This window comes from Bufo bufo, chromosome 1 (genome assembly GCF_905171765.1).
Source record: "Bufo bufo chromosome 1, aBufBuf1.1, whole genome shotgun sequence".
Lineage (NCBI taxonomy): Eukaryota > Metazoa > Chordata > Amphibia > Anura > Bufonidae > Bufo > Bufo bufo.
Window position 1 is genome coordinate 278,171,768 of NC_053389.1, and position 23,353 is coordinate 278,195,120.

Below are 23,353 nucleotides of genomic sequence, written 5' to 3' on the forward strand. Positions count from 1 at the left end.
TAAATCTTGTTTCAAACCTGTTGCGAATACACACTGATAACACTGCAAAATCTGCATGTGATGTGTTACATGCAGATTTCAAATTGGATTGTTCTACAGATTCACCATGTATTTCACCGTACACATTGCAAAGGGTGAATCTGTGGTGGATATCTGCAGCAATTACGCACAAAAATTAACATGCTACCGATTTGAAAAACTGCAACATGCTCTGATTGCTATGTGGATTTTTTTCTGCTATGTCTTAGGGCTCATGCACACGACCGTGTGCTAGCTGGGCCCGTGCTGTGGACCGCAAATTGTGGTCCGCAATGCACGGGCACCGACCGCAGGGCTGCCGGATGCGGATCGTGGACCCATTCACTTTAATGGGGTCCGCGATCCGCATCCGATGGTCTGCACCTCAAAAGGTAGTGCATGCACTACTTTTTTGTGGTGCGGAGATAACGATCCGATCCGTGCCTCCGTTCTGCACCGCACCTCCCGGATTGCGAACCCATTCAAGTGAATAGGTCCGCATCCGTGATGCGGGGTGCACACTGGGTGCACATGGCTGGTGCTCGTGTATTGCGGACCCGCTGTATGCGGGCCCGCAATACGGTCACGGCCGGGCGGCGGCCGTGTGCATGATCCCTAAATGCAGCATAAATTGACCAGCAGTGTGGATTTTAAATTTGTGTTTCGAATTTCCACTACGGATTTCACCCTTTGCAATACATAGGGTAAAATCCGTGGTAAATCCACAACAAATCTGCATGTAACAGTCATTGCAGATTTTTCTGTGAAAATGTGATAAAGTTGCCAATGGTAATTTCATTCCATATAGCGTAAATGTTGTGTGCATGCAGAAAATCTACAGTGTTTACTATCCATAGGAATAGGAGCGATTCACTTGCATAGGAACATCAGCTGCAGTACCTGAGAGCGGCCACTACATCGGGTAGGGAGCTGTGGTGTTTTCGCTCCATATACTGTTCAGTTTTGGAACCTGCAACTGCTGTTAACAGCTGGTCGGAGGGGGTGCTGGGCATCCGTCCTCCATCAATCAAATACTGATGACCTATCCTATGTTGGTTCCAGAAAAACCCTTTAATCTTCCAGATAGCAAAAATTTACATATCCTTTGCACTAGGATTAACAGTTTTTGTATTGTTCTCCTATAAATTGGGGTTCAGCTGTGAATTCTATTTTTAGAAAACTATAAAAAAGACATAAAATCGATATTTAGGGGACAATTTACTCATTTCTCTGTGTCGCTCCTAGGCCTAATAAGCTGGTGGCTGTGCTGGACGAGGTAAAATGGAGTAATTAGCCCCCATGTGGCCTTAACATGTTTTCTGACAGCGCTTCCCGGTAGCTAGGATGCCGTTAATGTCAGTGCAATTTGAACCTGCTATCTCAATGAGGCTGAATTTGCAGTACAACTATAATACTGAAACCTCCTCTTGTTTTTTGTTTACTCCGCAGTCGCTGTTGTGATAAGAAGAGCTGTGGGAATCGGAATGAGACACCCTCCGATCCGGTGATTATTGACAGGTTGGAGCTGCCTTTATTTCTTCTCCATTGCTGAACCTCATTACAATGAAACACCTGCCCCATGCCGCTTCTCTGAGCGGGTGTTGGGCAGATGAAAGCAGCAGTGACGGTTGGGTACAGCACACTGCAGTGGCATTAGATGAGCGAGCACTCAACCATGTAACACCTTCCCTGCCCTTTATAACATCTGTTCCATAATGTAGCACATTCTCTAATTGCTTTTCAAACTTAATAAAGGTTCTTAGACCGATCATTGGAATTACTGTAAATGGGAGACGCCAAACACACGTTGGCTTTCATGAAACTACCTGGCTTTGTACTAATAAAGCTAGATGTCAAAAACCTTAAATACAGCTATATCTATGGCACACTATTATATCCACATTAGGCTTCACAATGGTGACTCTCTTAATGAGTACAGTAACTCTAAGATCAGATCTATTTAATTGCTATACCTACCTATATATACGGCATTTAAAGGAGAATCTCGAAGAGGGCCACCATTGTAATAGAGGACATACATCAATTAAAATGTCTATATAAATAGGCTGTTGCTATTAGTCAGGCTGCTCTACATAAATGCATCCCTCCCCTAGTCCTAATGACAATTCTTTTGGCCCTGTGCCCTGGCCAGTCAGCATTGTCATAGAAAACACTGATGAAACACGGATGAAGATACTGATCCATGTTATAAAGGTCTTACCTGCATTCCTCACATGTCTACTTTAGTCATTACATGTTTTTGAATAACAATGCTGGCACAATTTTTAGCAATTATGCCTTGTGCCATTCCTCTGTTAGCCTTCCTGGAAATGTATAAAGGAAAATAATTCTGGGCATTACCAGCCCTCCATAAGAGGTTCAGTAGAGTGTGGCCATACATGTTCCAATGCTATTAGCACTGATTGGAAAGCGCCAGAGCGTGTAGGGACAAGGGGAATGGTAACACCCGGTTGTCGATTTATATACTGTATTTTCTTGAGGAATAACAGAGGATAAGAACAACATGGAGTTCTAAAAAAGGGTGGTTAAGATTATTTTAATATACATGTATTTATAAAAGCAGACATGTCAGCAGAGTTTCAGGCCCTCCTGAGGATTGTGTTTTTCATCCACATCAATGTTCCCTATGAGAAGGCTGTCTGGGCAGAGCAGGGACCAGAAGTATTGTAATTAGGACTGAGGGAGAGATGGTGTTTCCTAAGGTAGTCTGGGTCAGCAAAATAGGATGTCTCTGGGGACAGGGGAAAATAGAAAGAAGGTGGAATTCTTTTGGGAATTCTTATTTATCTATGCACAACATTACATTTTAAAATAAAATAAAAAGTCACTGGTGCTTTCATTGTGAGGGTAACGTCCCCCCATTGCCAAGACAGTCATTTTGTGGCCTCACCAATTTTTCATGAGAATACATCCTTTGAATCCACCATGACCAGTAGGATTTTGAACACTGACTATGGGCCATGACTCCTGAACCAAGCCCACTCAACATATTTTGGGACTTTAATTAGCCAACAAAATGGCCATCTTGTTGGCAATGGGTGGTAGATACTATCATGTGACCTACCATACTGCATGTATTAAGATTTGGTTTATGTGGCTTTGATCTCAATTAGCTTTGTGTATATCATATCCATGTCCTATGTACCTGATAGATGGATGTCTGGTGTTGGAGACCAGGTCTGTCTAGCTCATTTGCTAGAGTGTGAGGAGAGGTGGGTTTACACTACACCCTTTACCAAGAGAAGCTCTTGTAAAATGTGCTCAACCATCTTCTTTGTTGGTCTTGTCTTGCCTGTTTCGAAATAAAACATATAATAGGTCCTACCTAGCTGATTACTTTTTTAGATGCCTGGTTAAGTAGGATCCATGGACTTTTGTGTCCTTGTAGTCTGGTTTTGGAACATGAACTACAGTATATGTGAGTGTATGAAGTGTAGTGAAGTGTAGTGGAGTGAAATGGAGTGTATTCATCTTTTTTGTTGGTCTTGTCTTCTGTTTCTAAATAAAACATATAACTCATACATTGCTCATTAGGTTTTTTAGATGCCTGGTTAAGTAGGATCCATAAACTTTGGTATCCTTGTATTCTGGTTTTGGAATATGGACAACAATATATGTGAGTGTATCAAGATGTCTATAACGCTTGATGGTGGAATCTTTGTCCTTCCAACTCAAGTCCCCATTTGATGATGCATAGTAGTTGAAGTATACGAAATTCAATATTCTTATCTGACTTACTCACTATCCATGGGCTGAATTATGACAAAATAGTTACTTGAATGTCATCTATATATTGGTCGCTTCACTGAAAATGCTAGACAGAAAAACTGAGCATGCAACGTTTTTCTGTCCGGCGCTATTTGGCATCCGACATCACAACTGATGTGCCGGATATATGTGCATGATCTTATAGAAAGCTATGGAATCAGTTCTGGCCTCGGTTCCCGTCTGGTGTTTTCCACTTCACACCAGAGTGAGCTGATTGCTGGGCATAGGTGAAAGGGTCCTAAAAGTGCTCTTTTTGTAAGTGTTAAAAGTAGCCATTAGTTTTCTACTAGGCGGAAAATGATCCTCTTTAATGTACAGTTTGTATGTTTTAAATTGATATTTTGTTTAGCCATTTTAGGCATTGCTTTTCATTAAAGGGGTTGGCTACTTTCTGGTCTTTGTAAGATGAGTATATGGCACTTACTAATATAGTCTTTGTTAACGTTGTGTGCCATTTTCTATATTTCATAAGGTGTTTCCCTTGTTTGCCAAGTCTTTTGTGCTGTCCACCCAGAGGTCCCATCTATAAAATGGCTGCTGATAGAGGGTCATGGTACCAGCCAAATCACCTCTATGTGATGCCTCCTGCATTCAAATACATTGTTTTAGAACGGAGGAGGCTGGGTTATGTGTCACATGACTCTCCATCAGCATTCATCTTATGGATGGGACCCCTATGTGGACAGCGCAGAAGATTTACCTAAGAAGTGGGCATGGCTTATGAAATATAGCAAACAGCACACAGCATTAACAAAGGTCATATTATTAAGTGCTATATAGTCATCTTATGAACACATTAGTCACAAGTAACCAGAAAGTGATCAACCACTTTAAATTTAGATGTGTTTAGCCAAAAAGAATTTGGACATAGATGAGACAAGACAAGATGATAAAGTCTCTAATTAAAGGGAGTTGTGTGAGATTAGAACAAAATGGCTGCATTCTCCCAAAAACAGCACCACTTTTGTCCATATCTGGTGTCCATATCTGTATCTGGTGTCCCAGTTTAGCCCCATTCCAGTGACTCTGCAGCTGACTTGAAAATCATGTGTGAACAAAGCTGATTCATCTTTTGGAAAATATTTTATAAATGTTCATATTTCAGTATAATATATGCTTCTGTACAAGGGCCACTGTACCAAAAAAAAATGATGCCGATATGGGGCCAATAGAGAGAGGAGGTCCCAACCTAGGTTTGCCATCTTCTGGTTCCTAATGGACAGTGATTCAAATTTCCGTGGGCACTGTAAAAGAAAAAAATGTTGGTCATGCTGGGATGGTGCAAAAAGCTCCAAAGTGGGGCCCCGTTAAAATTTTAGCTAAAGGACCCTCTCATTTTCTCTTTACTTCTGTGTTGAAAATAGGCCAATGTGTTGATTTTAATTCCCTCATTAAATGTTTGTATATATACACATGTAAATGGATCAATACTATATAACTAGGATTAGTTTATTAGACTATTACTTTTCTGTTTACATTTTCCAAAAATAGTACGGGGGTAGCTACCCTGATCCATTTATATAAGTGCACACAATATATTATAGGTTAACTTGCTAGAATGTGAAATATCACAGTCCAAAGTTGTTGTGTTATTTTATTTTTTTTCCCAAATGGCCTTGCTGGTTTATGGAATGTGTCTGTCAACGAGTAGGAATGGTCTGTGTAAGGAACTAATCTGTGAAAAAATCCCTGGAGGAAATGGTCTCAGCTCTAAGCAAATCCACTGTATCCCCATTTAACGATAAAATCTGAATTATGTCAGAATGGCAGTTTGTGAAATACAGTAAAAAGTTAAGTGTTTTTATTTTTATTTATATCTTTAAGTAGAGCACTTTGTCTGCTCTAAAATATAAAATATACTAAAAAATACTTTAAAGCATTCTGTGAAAGCGGTTATCTTCTATTGTTGGTCTTATGGTTTTAAACTAGAGAATACAAAAGATTTGGGAATGTAATAGTAAGCAAATCACTGTATAGATAGATAGGTAACATATATAATCGATGGATAGATAGACTGAAGTGGATAGGTATTTATTAATTTCAATTAAATAAAAAAAATGTCTCTACTTACAGTATCTTCTCTTGACAATATCAACCTATTAATCTATTTACATTTCAAACTCTATCTCCTATCTATCGTATCTATCTATCTATCGTCTATTTCGCTATCTGTGTTTTTAATATCTATTTATACCTATCTTTCTGCTGTGTATCTATTATATTATATTTTAAATATATTTTTAACATATAAAATTATGTATTTGTCATCATAGTTTACTGTTACTAAACCTCTTATCACAACTTTCTTTTTCTACACTGCAGCTCGTTTTTCACCTATTATTTCTGTTCCCGGCTTGTTTATTATTTTTTCCTCTCTCCTTTCCCTAGTTTTACACTGGGTAGTTATTAGTTCCTGTATAAGGCTTTTCCCTTATTTTTAGTTAGGCCTTACGTAATTGGATATATCGTCGCACTGTCCTGTTCTCATTACTGGTCTCTGTGTATTAACCCTCCTTTGAGTGTAGAAAGTGTACAGTGCATTAACAAGGACTGACAGTAAAGAGGCCTGGATCAGTAGGGCGTGAAATTGTTACTGTTTAAGATATGCTGCCATTTTTACAACTAGCAAACTGAATCAGCTTGTTAATTTTGTTCTGTTTTATGTAAGATTTTGAGGATTTCTGTAAAATATTATAGAATATATTGTTGATTTTTGGGGCATTTTGTTGAATTTGATTTTTTTTTTTTTTTACATTTGTACCGTATGAATAAAAAAATGTATAGCGTAGCATGAGCAAAAACTGATCTTATCTAAGTCTCAATTAAGAAGAAAAAGAAACATTATTTCAATTTTGATTTTCAAATATGTTTTGATTTTTGGGAAATGCATTTCCTTTTCTAAAGTTTTTGAATTACAAAATGCTAAATTTATATAGCTGCATTTTCTAAAAGGTAGAAGTAATCAACAAGGGGTTAGAGGGAAAAATGATGACAGCTCTTAGTACCTTAGATGCTCTTTTATTTCCTGTGCTTAAAGGGGTTGTCTACTTTGGACAATCCCTTTATGTATGAAGAGTTCCCGATGTCAGGCTGATCACAGGGTGTACCTCTAGTGCAATCTGTAATGGAACCTCACAGCAAGTATTCAATTTCCTTGCAGTGCCACCACAGGAGAAACAAAGCATTACACTCTGTCCGTTGAAATGAATGGACTTACCAAGTAATGCACAGGCATCTCAGGTTCTCCATAGTGAGAGATGTTCTTTATTGTGGCTTTTCACTCTGGATCCTTGTCCATAGGTTGCGCCTGGTATTGCAACGCATCTCCATTGAAGTAAACAGAGCTGAGATGTAGTACCCCTGCACTCTCAGGCTGATGCATCCTATGGACAGGGTTGTGCTGTTTCTGAAAAAAAAGTAGCCCTTCTTTTCTAATCGTGTGTTGTGTTTTTAATGCCGTATTTGTACTTGAATGTTGGTTGCATTCATATATAGATATGTAATTGTGCTGTAAAGAGTATATGCTTTGCTGGTTGACTGCCAAGTTTGTGTAATGAATGAGTCACTTCTACACACGGTGGTGTGGCTGTAAAAATTATTTTCTTTTCAAGACCACTTGATAATGGTTACTTATGAACTAAAGTAAATGTGATAACAGCAGCATTAGTCAGTGATTTATTTTCGTCATAATGGTAAGAATGATTCATCAAGAATGGTTAGAAGATTTATACATATGCATTATATGTACTGTATTATGGTGTTATTATATTTCCTTATTATTAGATCAGTCCTTATCCTATTAGATAATATTATGTATTACCATATTTTTCGCCTTATAAGACGCACCGGCCCATAAGACGCACCTATGTTTTAGAGTCTGATTGGTGGTCTAGTCAGACCACCAATCAGACCCCCAATGTTAATCAGACCTCAGCTGACAGCCCCAATCAGGCCCCCAATGTTAATAAGACCCCAATACGACCTTAGGTCAGACCCTCAATCAGATCTCAGCTCAGACCTCAATGTGAATGACCCTCAATCAGACTTCAGATAAAAGCCCCATGCCTCTCATCAGACCCCATATGCCTCATATCAGCCCCCATGCCTCTCATCAGCCCCTATATGCCTCTCACTAGCCCCCATTGCCTCTCATCAGCCCCCAGCAGCCTCCTATCAGCCCCAACAGCCTCTCATCAGCCCTCAGCAGCGTTATATCAGCCCTTATTGCCTCTCAGCAGCCCCCAGCCAAGTTTTATCAGCCCCCATTGCCTCTCACCAGCCCCCAGCACCATTATACCAGCCCCCATTGCCTCTCACGAGGCCCCAGCAGCGTTATATCAGCCCCCATTGCCTCTCACCAGCCCCCAGCAGTGTTATATCAGCCTCCATTGCCTCTCACCAGCCCCCAGCAGCCTCCTATCAGACTCTCATCAGCCCTGAGCAGCATTATATCAGCCCCCAGCAGCCTCTCAGCAGCCCCCAGCTAAGGTATATCATCCCCCATTGCCTCTCAACAGCCCCCAGCAGCGTTATACTAGCCCCCATTGCCTCTCACGGGGTCCCAGCCAAGTTATATCAGCCACCAGAAGTCTCATATGGAATAAAATAAAAAAACAGTTACCTCTCCTTCTCCGGACTCCTCTGCTCCTCTCCTCCAGCGCGATCCTCTTCATCCTGCCTCCGGCTGTGCTGTGAACTGGCACACACAGCGTCAGGTCACAGAGCGCCCTCACGCTGTGTGCAGCCACTGCACAGCCAACAGCCGAGGGCGAGTAAGCGGTGAGTACAGAGGCTTCACTGCTTCCCGGTCCCCGGTACTAATGAGCGCTTCCATAATGGAAGCACTCATTAGTATTCGCCCGATAAGGGGCATTTTCCCTCCACTTTTTTTGGGGGGAAAAATGCATCTTATTGGGAGAAAAATACAGTAATATGCATAGTTGATATGGTTCATGATATGGTAATGTGGATAGTCGATTTTCTGTGGCCCTAATAACCCCCTCCCAAATAAAGGATAAAAAAAGAACAGCATCTAAGTCTGTTTGCCAGATTCCTAATTTCTAAGCCTGATCTCTTTGAGCATGCAAATCTTAGCACAGCCTGAACAATTCTGTGTTTGATTTTGTGTAGCACTTTATTGATTTAGACAGAATAGAAAATATTTTAAGCTGTCTTCTGAAAATGTGATTATTTTTTTTAAATAAATTTGTCATGATCACAGAGGGAGTGAGAGTTTAACAAAAAAAAGAAATTTCTTTAATCCAGCATCCAATAATTGGTTGGCCCTTTTATCCAGGATGGAGCTGCCTGCTTTTCTGTACATTCTCAGGTCTAAATGTGAAATAATTAGTGGAGATAACCAATTATACCTAGATATACATAGAGCAGGCCCCATTAAATTGTGCTGATTATTGCCACAATGTAGCAAGGATTTCCTTAACCAATCATTTTACTGTCCCAGCCATACATCTAAATTTCATGGCCTAGGTCAGTGATGGCGAACCTATGGCACGGGTGCCAGAGGCGGCACTCAGAGCCCTCTCTGTGGGCACTCGCACCCTGGAAAAAGTCTATGGTGTACCAATATGCCTTAGACTTTTCCTGCAATTCATTCAGCGCAGGACGCACTATGAACAGTACAGGCAGTTCACTGAATGTAGGCAGGCTATTATAGCTAAATAATAAAGTCCATGGAAGATAGACTATACTGGACTGTATTATTCAGGTTAAATTGCTGTGTTGGCACTTTGTGATAAATAATTGGGTTTTGGGTTGCAGTTTGGGCACTCGGTCTCTAAAAGGTTCGCCATCATTGGCCTAGGTAGTGTGGCTTGTTGTGGCCGTCCCTATCAGCCAACACCTGATTCTGCTCCGTGGTACACCAGTTTTTCACTATCCAAGAGCACCCTCTGCTTTTTTTTATCTTTCGTTTTATTGTTGGAACGTAGGGCAATGGGCCCCTTGGTGCTGCTTTAGCCCTCCATTGTTTGCTTATGTGGAGAATGAGAGATCTTTTGCTTGTTTGTGTCACCAAGGGGAAAGGGGAATTTGGACAACCTAACCTATGGCCCCTTCTCCAATGCAACAGAGTCTAATTCAGTCACACATATGTCCTTACAATTACAAGACACTCCTATTTTGTAAATCTGAGCCCCTTCAGAAGTGATTAGCCAAGAAGTGTGTCACATTTCCTTTGGGTTCTCTAAGGAGAACCCTGATTTAAAACATTTTACCTGCTTATTAATGCCTTTTGTACTGTATAAACCCACAGTGTAGAGGTCAATAATAACCGCCTTGGGTCAATGATGTGTCTAATAGTGAGATCTAGTACACTGATATATGTTCAAGCCTGCTTTTTCCATATTCTGCATGTGTTATGGGGGGGTTGTAGCATAAACAGTAATACTTTGTGTAGTTGTCAGTAATATTTTGTAAGCAATTTTGTTTAAATATATTTTGTGAATATAATACATATTTCTTATATTTGCTGCTTTTTAGTTGATACCTTAATTACTGGAATCACTTCTTTTGCATTCAGTGGGTATTCAGAACTGGGCAGTCCTTTCTAGAAAACAAGAATTTCCCATGATGTGAAATGCATATTTAAAGAAAGACAACATAGGGCAATTTACATAAGATTCTTACACCCTCCTACAGTATAAGGGAATTAGTCATACTCACTTACAAATATAGTTTGAATAACATATGATGCATCATTTATGCATGGCAAGCCAGATATATTACATAGATAGGTAGATAGATAGATAGATAGATAGATAGATAGATAGATTGATATAGATGGGCTGACAGATAATAGATCACTGGGGGAAATGGCCTCAGCTCTAAGAAAATCCACTGTATTCCCATTTAACAGTAAAATCTGAATTATGTCAGAATGGCAGTTTGTGAAATATACAAAAAAGTTAAGTGTTTTTTTTTATTTATATCTTAGCACTTTGTATGCTTTAAAATATAAAATATACTAAAATATCCTTTAAGGGATTTGGGAACATAATAGTAAGCAAATCAGTGAATAGACAGATAGATAGTAAAAGATAAATAGATTTGTTATGTGTAAAGGTAAAGGAATATCTCAGCGTTGGCTTGTGACGACATTGGGAAGGGTTGCACAGGATGTCGTATAGAAGCTCCTGGGTGTACTCTCGAAACTGCAACTCTCATTGTGGTGTAAAAAAAGGAACAGATACTGTACAAGCCTAGGTATGGGGAGACATCATGTAAACAAAGTCATTGTATTTTACCGATTTTTGATCTGGCACAATCAAATGACTTCATAAAATAATATACTGTAATATGAATATGGATGAAAGAGAATTTTTCTTGTATTTTTGCCATTACAATGCGAAAAGGTCCCGTGGTTTTTTAATAGCCATGATGCCCCCTTTCAGTCAGGTTTCATAACCTGTAATAAAGCAGAGAATGGTGGAAACATCACTTTTTTCTTGTAAGAGTTGATTCCCATGTAACAAGCAACATTTTCTTACCAACTGTGGAAATCCCCTCTGTACTTAGAATAAACCTAGTGGTCTATTTAAGACCCGTGCCATAAATTATTAAATTCATAGATGATCTCAGTTTGACCGACCAACTTTTAAAAAATAAAATAAAAAAATAGCTTACCTATGCAGAATGGAGGCTGATATGTTGTCAACTGGCTTCCACCTTATAGACAATGTCCTTCCGAAGGTTGGATTTTGGGCAATAATCTTCATCGTGGTTCACTAGCTGAGGAACACATTGTCTTGGCTGATCCTATGGAATAACATGACCATACTTTTCATAGCCTTCCAGCTACTCCATGACTCACCCTACCATCCATGGAGATTCTTTGTAATCCAGCGCATGTGACTTCTTGATATGATTATCCCCAATATCTTGCTTCCTAATGCCAAACTTGGGGTTTGACTTCCCACCACAGTATTGACCCTTCGGTAGGCTTTCACACAAATATGGATCGCTAATAAAATAGGACCCCAAAGGTTCACAGAGACAATGCCGTCCAGACATGCTTTTGGAGTCAATCACATGCCACTAGAGTCTAACTTTTGTTGTGGCTGCCTTATTTCTATCATGTCACAGGAAGAGAAAGTGGCAGGAATAAAATGTGAGGACCCATCAAACAACACCTAATATCTCAGCTTTCTTGGTTCTGGTGAGTTCAACATGAGGTGAAGAGGGATATTAAAGGGATTGTCCATTTTCAGCAAAAAATAATGCTGCGGAATAGCCTAAAATAACTAAATGAGAAACACTCACAGTCACTAGTCTTTGTTTACCCGGCTGCAGCAGGAACGTCATGTTATTTGATTGCCGGTCAATCATTGGCTTAGTGCTGCAGTGATAATGTACTGTCAACATGACATCACAGCTGCAGACGGGTAAACAAAGCCTGGCCTAGAGATCTGGAATGGCTAGGTAAGTACTTCTCAGTTCCTTATTTTAGGTTATTCCACATTGTTCATTTTCTTGTTGAAACCAGACAACCCCTTTAAGGTTAACTGCTGTCACACCTGAATGTATATCTTTTAAGGGGAATTAACCTTTAAGAAAGTCTTCTTTTATTCACGAGCTATACATGGAACACACGACAATCATGATAACCCCGCTCACATAAAAATATTAATTATCTATACCAAAACCTTTTAGTCTATCAGATCTTATGTTCCATTCTTGGGATGTCCTTGTGTCATTGCCAAGTATATTAAAGGTGTGATTTTTCCAGGCACCTTGTAAGTGTATGTAACGTCTTGAGCTCTCTTGGCCAGCGCACAGATTTTCTTAGACTCCTGTGAACCCCCGTTTGTGTTTCTGTAGCTTGTAAGGTGCCGTTAATATGCCCAAAGACTCTGATTTCTCAGAAACGAAATGCCGTCTAATGATCCAATGATGTCATTTGAAAGGAGCTATTTCCGTGACACAAATTCACTACCCCCATTAAAAGCGAGAAGTTATTCCGAGCAGCAAATCATGGCTGGAAGAGGGGGGAGGAGAGTTTCTTCTTTTAAATTAAGTTCAGGATTGATTTAACATCCGAATTGTAACTCATATTTGAATTTAAAAGCGCAGCTATAAAATTCCTGTGCTGGAATGGAATAAATTGTAGTTTTATTACCACAATGGGTATCCCTGTGTCCTAACCTTTTTCCTTACCGTTATTTTAGTTCAATAAATAAAACCTCATTAGTCTATCCCTATTTCAAAGAGTTTATTAAATTTTACTGGAGTAATTAGCATAAGCTGTGCTAATTTTTCTAGAAGACTAATGAGTGAGTTTGCTAATTAGGTTTGCTGTGCAAGAATGAGAAAAAGATGGCATTGCAGAAAGTAGATCAGCTTAAATTCGCCTTCTAAGACTTCTCGTAATCACGGATACAAAGATCTTGATAGACCCTTGAGGTTTATATGTGCAGGAGATAGCCAGAGATGCCGACGGCTTACGGTAACCAACACTGTTTGTGTTCTCTTTCATTGTTTCTCATGATTGGGGCCAGACAATTTGTTTTGACCATGTTGACCATATAATCATAATTCCTGACTTAATTGAAATCATAACATCATCGTTTTCCCATGGATGAGTTAAAAATGGCTGCCAAATTTCAAAGCAATCATAGATGGAAAAGTTCCAGGATTGGAAGCCCATACTGATTCACTGGAATGTGTTAGTCTCCATAGAATTAAGTGAAAACCAAGACTGAAATCATATATGTATTTGTAATGCGGTATGTATTTTCTGCTTTTGACGTCAGCTTTTTGTAGGAGTCAGTCAAAAAATCTTTTTTATTAATGACCTGCACGGAGTATATATAGATGTACAAAATAAAGAATCCAAGTCCAGACTTACATTGAGATATTGCTGGAGAATACACATACACTATGTAATGCAGTCAAATTGTAATAGGGAGAAACCAAAGATACCACAAAGATATGAAAGGATGGAAGGGAAGTAGGGGGTAGGGCATTTTGGAAGAGGTACATAGAACATATCCTGGTGAGTGCATTAGCTGACGTAAACATTCAAAATGCATCTATATGTAGTTGAATCTATGGAAGCCTAACTTCTACTCATACCATCAGGTCAGGAGAAGATCTAAGTTGAGACCATGACAACCAGATTTGAAGGAAAGCTTTTTCTGAACTAGCATACTCTATCCTGAGTTCCTCCATCTTCATGATCTGGTTGAGGGCTTCTACTCATTGTGACTGGGTGGGAGGAGTGGAGGACCTCAAGCTGCAAGGTATAATCTGTTGAGTAGTGAGAATAAAAAAAAACTTAAAAGGCTCCTTCTAGAACTATAAATCAAGGCTGGAAACATGGATAATAGGGTTGCCTCTGAGGTTAGGGAAAACGAGTCCCCAGAAAGGGTAGAGGGTGGTTACCTCATGTCGTAAATGGGTAAGCATAGGACAGCTCCACCAGATATGCAGCATGGTACCTCGGGCTGCACCACATCCCCACATACCACCCCCACCCTCTTCCCGAGAACTGCATCAAACCGATGTATAAATCTAGTCTTACCGGAGCATTGACTTTTCTAGTTTGTTAGCAGAAAGCTGCCGCAAGCCTGATTCAATTACTATTGGAAGTTTATAAGACTAATTCAGCTACTATAATGTCATACCCAGGAGGGGATCTAGAGCTACAACACACCCTCCCAGTAAATATTCAGAATTTTTGGGTAGCTCAGCTGTTAGTCACTGTTTCTATTGTGTGACCCTCTCAGGCTCCACATAAAGCACCAATACAAGGACAGAATTTTGCTTAACAGGTGGCTGTACCGTCAGTTTATCAGGCTCACTAATAGAGATATAACTACATATCCAGGTAGATCCAACTTTTTCTGTATCATTGTCACATTTTTCACCCCAAGAGTGCAAGTCAAGACTTTTTTTCCCGTCTATTATGTAGCAATTTGGAGAAAGAATTTCTTCTTAGTCCTTCTTTTTGAAAACTTTTTTTTCTGTGTCAGTAGCACCTAGAGGTTGGTGAATGGCTGGTTTTATAATGTCTCACGGAGGTAATGGTGCCAGGGCAAACATCCCTAATAAGATATTGTCCAGGCTGTTGCCATATGCTTCGGAGGCTGCCTTGTCTCTCTGGTTCCTTTGATTCTCCTCAATAAGATTATTTCAAACACTCTAATCCTGAATCATTGACATGGATACAAAAGCCCAGTGACATCTAATAGATTCTTCTTAGCTTTGCTTTGCCTCTTGTTCCGTTTCTTTTTCTTCTCTCTTTTTTTCCCCTGACAAAAAGCTGACAGACACTCGGGTCCTGTCCCCCAGCAGCAGCATGGGGGGCGATGCACAGAGTATAAAAGAGGAAAGGGAAGCTGACATTGGGCTGATAAGCTACAGAGTAAAAGCACCATAGATTAAAAGTAAACGCCAGTAAATCCTACCCATTCTCCCGTTCTCCTTTCATTGTTTTCTTTAACTATTTAGCTGCTGCACGAAGATTAGAATGCTCTGACATGATCAGTACACCAAAAAGCATTTTGAAATCCCCTTAATGTAATGTAATAATGCAATATCTTTTGCTCACCTTTATGAGGAATTCATCCCATTACACTCAATGGAGGCAGGCATTTTTGCAGTCTGGTATGATACCCTCTTTACAGGTAATGTCATTGAGTCATGCAACACTTTCTATATAACCCTATCTTGACTGTGATAAGTGGGACTAATAGTACTGCTTATAAAAATAATAATACAAATAATAATTAAGTAGGACCTTGGGGCATCAATAACAGGAAGCTTGGACACTATACTATTGGTATGGTACCGAGTGGCCCATATATTCTTATGTGCCACCAATGACGTTTCTACCATTGGAGACCCCAATTGATCTCAATGATGCTCAGGCACAGACACTTTCACATGCCAGTGAGAAACAGCTGTCTGACGGCTTTTTTTTAAACTGGTGTCACATGGCCATTTTCACAAACTTTTGAAGTCAATAGGGCTATTCAAATGACTGTTTTTGTTTTTTTTAATGACCAGTGAATAGCAGCCTTCAGAAAATAGGACATGTCCTATTTTTCTCCCCACATTCTTAATAATGAGGAAGGGGGGAACTAATAGGGGCATGATTAGTACTGGGAGCCACTAATGGGGGCATTCGTTATACTGGGGGCCACTAATGGCGGCATTAATATTCCTGTGGGGCACTAATGGGGGTATTTTTATACTAGGGGGTGGCACTCTGGGGGCCATTATTCACACTGGAGGCACTATGGGGCCTTTATTTATACTTTTAAAAAAAAGAGCCAAAGTTTTTAACGACCATTAAAAATGGAATCAAAATGGGCATTAAAAATTGACAAATGGCCATAAAATGGATGCGCACATGGATGCAAAATAGCCATAAAAAACTGACAGTGTGTATATTTTTAATTATCATTTTTTTTCATTGTTATGTGAATGTAGCCTAAAACCCTGTGCCATCAGTGGCTGCAAAGGTAATTGAGGAGGGGAAACCTTTGGGTCTGCACTGATTTCTTGTCCCTCCTTGCTTTCATATATAATAAATTAAACTGGTTTTCCAGGTGAATATTATTATTTTTTAAATATAAAAAGGGGTTAAAAATAGAATAAAATAATTACCCACCTCATTAATCCTTAGTCACTGGCATTCTGATGGTGCTCTGATCTCTGCTGCTCTTCACTTCCTGGTCCCAGGAAGGACACACAAGAAATGGCTTGGATTGCTCCCTTAGCCAATCACTGGCTTCACAGGTGACCTGCAGTGATTGGCTGAGTGGGCAGTCCAAGCCATTTCCTGTGTGTCGAGCCTGGAACCAAGAAATTGGAGACTGGGGGGACTGATGTAGTGCCAATGTGGCACTGGTAGGTGATCAGATAAGTAAGTAATGGTTTTTATTTTTTATAACCTTCTTTCCTTTTTATATTTAAAAATAATTTCCCTGAAATAATAGAATCAGCATCTCCATTGGTTTTCCAAGTCTCATGAGAGCCCCTCCTTGAGCTGTAATATAGGTGATGGGCCTGAGTTTGGGATTCCCTTCTGGTACTGGTTAACACCACCACCTGAGACAAAAGGACTTGGTGCTTGTTTGCACCATCTCCTTCCAGGTTTCAGGAGGTAATTTCTTGTACCCTTGTTTACTAGTCGCTATGTATGGGAATTCCTGTACAGAATCTCATCATAAATTAAAATAAGGAGCCGACCTGGACTGGTCCCAATGTTTTTGGGGTCACATGGGCTGCCTCCATGGTACATATACCCTTAGCTGTAATAATAAAAAAAAAATGTAAATAGCATGTTCTTAAAACACAGCTAAATGTGCAAGCTGCACAATTGTGGCTCATACAGAATATATAGACAGATGGTCCTGTAATAGGAACTACAGTATAAAGTAATAAAAAGCAGAATGTGATGGCAGCTAAGTGACAGAAATGTGTCTGTACCATGACAACTTTCCTACAGAAAAGTCAGCGCAGATCACAAAACAGACAAACATTTTGTGACCATATAAAGGCACAAGACTGCACAAAAAGATGACACCAGATATAAAGCTATAGTTCATAGGAATTGATGTGTGTAATTAACATTGTCATAGACACGCATAGAGTCCTCATCCCCTAACTCTAGAACACAAGCTAAAAGCAGCACTGGAGATTAGCTAAATATATAAAGAGTGGGGCATATGTAACGCCCCGCAAGGGGGCATTACCACTCCTTTCACCTCATCACTATGCTTAATGGTGCACCCTGTGTCTTCCTGCATACTTAGTGCCATGTCCTTCAAAATGCGTGTGTTTATTTCCTTGCAAATGACTGTTGAAGTGTAATGTGCGTGGTCTACCAGTAGATGGTGGCAGTATTGGAAGAGCTAATTTCCCTGTAGTGAAACCTTCTATCGATTACAGCCCTTTCTAGAGAGGGAGGTGTAAGTTAGAGGTCAGTGCAGAGTACCCTCTAGAAGGGGAAGGAGCAGGCCCTCGTCCCTCCTGGACGAGCCTGCAGAAGTCTAGTTTACCTGTAAGGGGAAGGTGTGTGTCGGCCAGCAGAGCACTGTCTGCTCTGCTGGGCCTAAGGGCCCATGCTACAAACTTCAGAGCCAGGAGGAAAGATTCCCTGGAAAAGACAAAGATAAAAGATACAGTTCAAGAGAACGACAGAGTCAGACTACAGAAAGCTAAGTTCAGCAGAAAGCAAGAGAAAAAGTTCTTATTTAATCTAGCTAGCATAGCAAAGCTGAAGAGTACAGATGTGGTAGAGCTGAATGTGTTTGCCAGCCAAAACTTATGCCAAAATCTGCTGATAGCCAAGAGAAAGTTTGGAAGATTGTTCCCTGATGAAAGTTTATGCCAAGTAAAGCTGTCTTCAACATTAATACCAGTCTGGACTCAGGACGCAGGAAGCAGTGACCAATCAGACACTTATCCTCTATGTTGTGGATAAGGGAAGAGTTGTCTTCTTGAAACAACCCCTTTAAGAGCTACCTCAAAACAGGTTTAAGCCAACAAAAACTTACTGTGGTTGGAAACTCTTTTCAAACAAAAAAAAAAAAAGTTCTGATTTCTGATATTTTGCCTTTTTTTTTCTCTCAAAGCACATTAACAAAATTACCATTCTAAATTATGCTGCTAAGTGGGACCTTGAAAACAATTTGTTTTCCTGGAACTTCATAGGAGAGAATTGCTTGGAGATCCACATCCAGCAGAGAGATCTTCTCTTCTAAAGATGAAGAGGAAACAAAGATTGAGGACGCATTTGAAGTTAAGCTTCTCTGATGCATTTTGTCCCTAATCCTTCCTCTGTGCGTGTTTCTTATTGATCTTCCATCTTCATGACAAGGGCTCACTTGGGTTTTCAAACTCAGCGCTCCATTTTTATTAAGTGTGTATTGCTGACTGTTACAGTTTAGGAGATGGAAGTCTGATACAGTTTCGAAGAACTAAATCACATGGAAGTCAAACTTTTTGTCAAGATTCGAATGCCTGAATTGCTATTCAATAAACATTGTTAGAATATTTTCTTACATCTTCTGGTCAGTACATGCAATAATCAATCAAAGTGCCTTAACGTAGTGTGCATGTGTTGTCAGTGCTTTTCTCCCCTGAGTACAAAAGGATCAGGCACTGAACTTTAACATGCCTGATCCTTTCCCCCCCCCCCCCAACATGATCTGTTGGGGAGAGTTGGGAGCTCTATACACAGTGAGGAATGGAACAACATAGTCATATGTACAGTTGCTCCAGAATTGCTTTTGCATGGGGAATAAAATTATTTTGTAAAACAGACATGCCAGGAGAGGTGACAGGTCCTCTTTAAATTTGCTGTGTCCTGAACAATACATGGATGGCATGCATTGTCTCCTCTTGAAAAGATAAGATGCAGAACTCTGACCCTTATCACCATCCTAGGCACAATAGAACTTGACACGTACAGTAGGCTGTCAGGTCCTACTGAGAGACCAAAAATTTGACACCACTGCATTAGTTTTATCCCCTGTGTCCTCAAGGAGGCCCAAATAACCCTAGCTCAATGTAAGCCATATTCTGCTTTTCTATGGATGATGAAAATGTATATATGATTCCCCCACTCCACAGGGCCTGAGAAAATAAAACATGAAGTAAAAAACTGTTTGCAAGTAGAAATTTCAAACCCTCCATAGGATAGAGGTTGGTATTTTAAATAAGGCCTCATTGAAGTACACCCTTTTCTAGTCTCCTAATATCCATATTGTTACAGTGGCAGCCTGTGGCCACCGTTGCTCTACTCACTGGTCCTGAATTTCTGTTTCTTCGCGGCGCAGACCCACCTCCTGTTCTCCCCTTCCTGGCAGACACAGCCACCGGGCGGATTTTTGGCTTATTTCTCTGGCCTATTGGGGATGGGTGCGCTCCCTTCAGCAATTAAAGGACCACTGCACGCATGCTAATCTGCTCCGGCTCTTAAAGGATCAGTGCACGCACCCTAATCTTCTCCAGCCTATGGCTACTTTGGGGTACTTAAGGCACATTCTCCTATGGGAGAATGCCTGAGAAATAGGTTCTTAACTTGCTAATATCCTGCAAAGTTGTGCTATATTTGAATTCTGCAGCGATTTTCTGCCTGTTTTCTGGGTTTTGACTCTCTATTGACCTTACCTTTGTTCGACCTCTGTATTGACCCTTTGCTACCCACCCTTACATTAGACCATTTATTGTACTGCATGTACACTGCCTGTTCTGACCTTGGCTTTTTCCTGAAGATGATTTTTGCCTGACCACTCTGTGCCCTGCACCAGTTTCTCTTGAGCTCCATGGGTCAACTGTCAATCATACACAGACTTCTCCAGGAGGTTACTGCCTGGTGGTTTCCCTGCAGCGAACTCCAGATCCCTGTATAGGGGGTTAAAGGGTGAAAACCAAGGGATTGCCAGAATCACCTTCTTTGGAGTAGCCCAGAGTCAAATCTGTTGACACAATGGTTCTACACCCACATGCATAGATATGACTGCCAACTTGACATCCCCTATACCTGCACCCCAGCTTTTTATTGCCGATCAGTTTTCTGTTAGATTTTCTGCACTCATCACAACATCCTTACATAGTGAATCACACCACTCCATTCATTATACAGGTTCCTTTTTTACCTCTTCACACCTCGTTCCCCAGTGCCTGCTCCCCATTCATTACCTTTCTGCAAGTCGGTCCTACTAAACTTACCACAGATGCATTCTGGGACCTTTCCAACATAAACAAGCCTTCAACTCCTCTATATAGGACTTTTCTTGTACCATGCCCTCACATAACTCTTCTTGTTTAAGTATGTAGATGGCACTGTTGCAGTTACATTACACACATGCTGAAAACAATATGCTGGTTTCTTTTTTGTATTTTTTCCTCCCGACTTCATGTATTCCAATAAATAATGTTCTCAGCTTCTCCAGATGCATTCAGACAACGCGGGAGGCAGCAATAAGATCATTTGCTTATGTCTTAAGTGCTTCTTATTTACAGAAGATCTGATACATTACACACCCCATCATTATGCCAGCAAAACCTTCATGATCCACATTAGCACATAACTAAGGGGAAAACTGCGGCACATTAAGAGATGATTACACTAATTTTCACAATTGAAAAACATTTCAGATTGAATTTACCCAAACTTTTTTTTGTGGCTGCTGATTTGCACTTGAGTTGCTCGAGTCTAAATTGCTGAGTTGTAAACAGACAACACAAGATCCGCACCGCTCCCATACTCCTGGTTACGAGAAGTGCTTTTTATGTGATTTTCTTTGACTTGCTGCACGTAAGTTTTATGTAAATGATCATGAACACCACGTACAAGGGAAGACAATCATCTCCCAGAATGAAAGTATATATCTTGTTATTTTGTGTTATCAAAAAGTAAAACTAGACAACTGCGTTTTTTAGGTTTACAAATTATATTGTAATTCTTTTGGTATTGGAACATAACATAACGGAGGTCTGCTGGAGAGTAATGTGCAATGGATGATGCAATAAGCTGCTTAGTTTGATAGGCTAGGACTTCAGTGGACCTCATGTATTAAAACTAATACAGACAAGAACTGGAGGTGTTGCCCATAGTGACAGTGGTTGGTCTGTTGATTGGAGGCATATCTTAACAATACATTATATCTTATGCATAAATTACAATATTTGATATAAATTAATAATATACATTTGAAGATGGATTGCTCTCATAAAATAAAAATACAAAGGGAAATAAATAAATCTAAAGAGCTGTCCTATAAAATAGAGTCTTTATTCCAAAATATTAAAATCCAGACACCAAATTTTACATTTCAGTCCTCTGGAGTACTAAGGCTGGCCATACACTTTAGATAGTCCTCAGCCAAATGCTTGTTCAATAGACAGCTATGTCTCCTGACCCCTCTATTTGATTGAGTATGCATGAGTTCTTAATAGGGAGAGGGGAATATGCCACTGCCAGAGACCTACAGTGGTGACTTATCTGGCAAGTGCAAAATAATCTAATCTGGGTCACCTGTTGTCAGGGGAGAGTTGGAAAATCAGTATACACATAAGATAGTGGGACAGGTTCCACCAAAATCAGCACATTCAGCCAAAATACATCCAACATGTATAGCCAGCCAAGTCTTCAAGTTGGCCATAGACATTCTATTCCCTTTGGCAGCTGCTATTAATAGCAGTCATATCTGTGAACAATCTAATGTCTATGGGGACTGACCGACACTTCCTCAACATCTACAACAGGAGATGTTTGGACCATGTATTTTGACCAGTCCCATCCCCTTGTTTCCCCCTTGAGGTGAGCAACACCATGCCAGATCCATTGCTAGGCTTTCCTTCACCCAGGGCAAATGCTCAGTTCATTGCCCTAGCTATGTATCTAAATAACCTCTATAAGGCAAGGTGGCATGTTGGAGACCCCCTTTTGCACCCAGCACCCAGGGCACATGCCCCGTAGACCCCACTACCTACACCCCTGACTTATCTTCCACTCTATCGAATTATGTATGTCAATGCAGCTTGCTTGTTATGGGAACTTCAAGAGTAATAGCTTTAAGAATGTAAAAAACAACGTCAATGTTCTTTATATATGTGTATATCAGTTTTACAAAGCAGTAATAAACTTAAGGAAGTTCCTGTTTTATGTTTATGTTTACTGTGACTGTAATTGCATTACATATATGTTCAGTTGGACTCAGAGGCACAGAAATATTCATGTGAAATATGTATAGTGGGCATGAGAGTGCCAAACCCCATGCAGCATAGACTGATGATATCAATACTTTTCATGGTACGCAGTCACTTATCTAAGACCCTCAACTGATTGAGCACCCAACAAGAAATTCCTCGGATCCAATAATTTCTAGGGTACTATGATGATCTACGTTTCATTCAGTAGGACCACAGTGGCCTGCAGCCGTAATACAGAAATTAGAAAGTTGTCACTATACACCCCTCTGAAAATGACCAAAGCATCATATTTAGAAATTTCTTAATTGTTAATTTTTTGCATTTTGTTATGATTCCAAATATGTTCATGCACACCAATGAGTTAAAATGTTCCAATTAAATAAATATATATATTCGATTTACAGACACATATTATGAACGTTATGGGAAGAATAGCCGCTTCTCATTAAAAAATAAGAATGCTTTTAGGATTCAAAGTTGCTGGTAATGGATAGCTACTGCTGTTAAAAAACGGCTTTCTGGAAATCATGTTATTCTAGTTCTAGAAATCCCATTTCCCTCTCAGTAATCCAGTTGATGTAATGCAGAAAGTGGCAGTGTAGCCATCCACATCTTCTAGGAAGTGCAGGCTCCATTTGTAGTTCCCAACCATGTTCAAGGCCACAAAACCTTAAGTCAGCAGCTTATAAAAGTACTGTATGTATAGTACACTGTACTGTCAGTGTGTCTGGCAGGTCTCAGATCTGGAGATATGGCCATGGAGGCATGGATTTTTCTGGACTTCCTAATCTAATTAAAGATCACTGTAGTCAGACATGGCATATAACAGAGTTCATTCAGTTGCATGTATGTTGCCTAG

The 23,353-nt window shown here is 40.1% G+C and overlaps 1 protein-coding gene across 4 annotated transcripts in view; it reads left to right on the top strand.

The window, feature by feature from the left end:
• EBF1 (EBF transcription factor 1) overlaps positions 1 to 23,353 on the top strand; it is a 357,532-nt gene that overhangs the window by 37,104 nt on the left and 297,075 nt on the right. For all 4 annotated transcript variants that reach the window (XM_040439863.1, XM_040439880.1, XM_040439870.1 and 1 more), the window contains exon 6: positions 1,468 to 1,536. In XM_040439863.1, the coding sequence (XP_040295797.1) occupies positions 1,468 to 1,536 (69 nt within the window). The remainder of the gene's footprint in view (positions 1 to 1,467; positions 1,537 to 23,353) is intronic.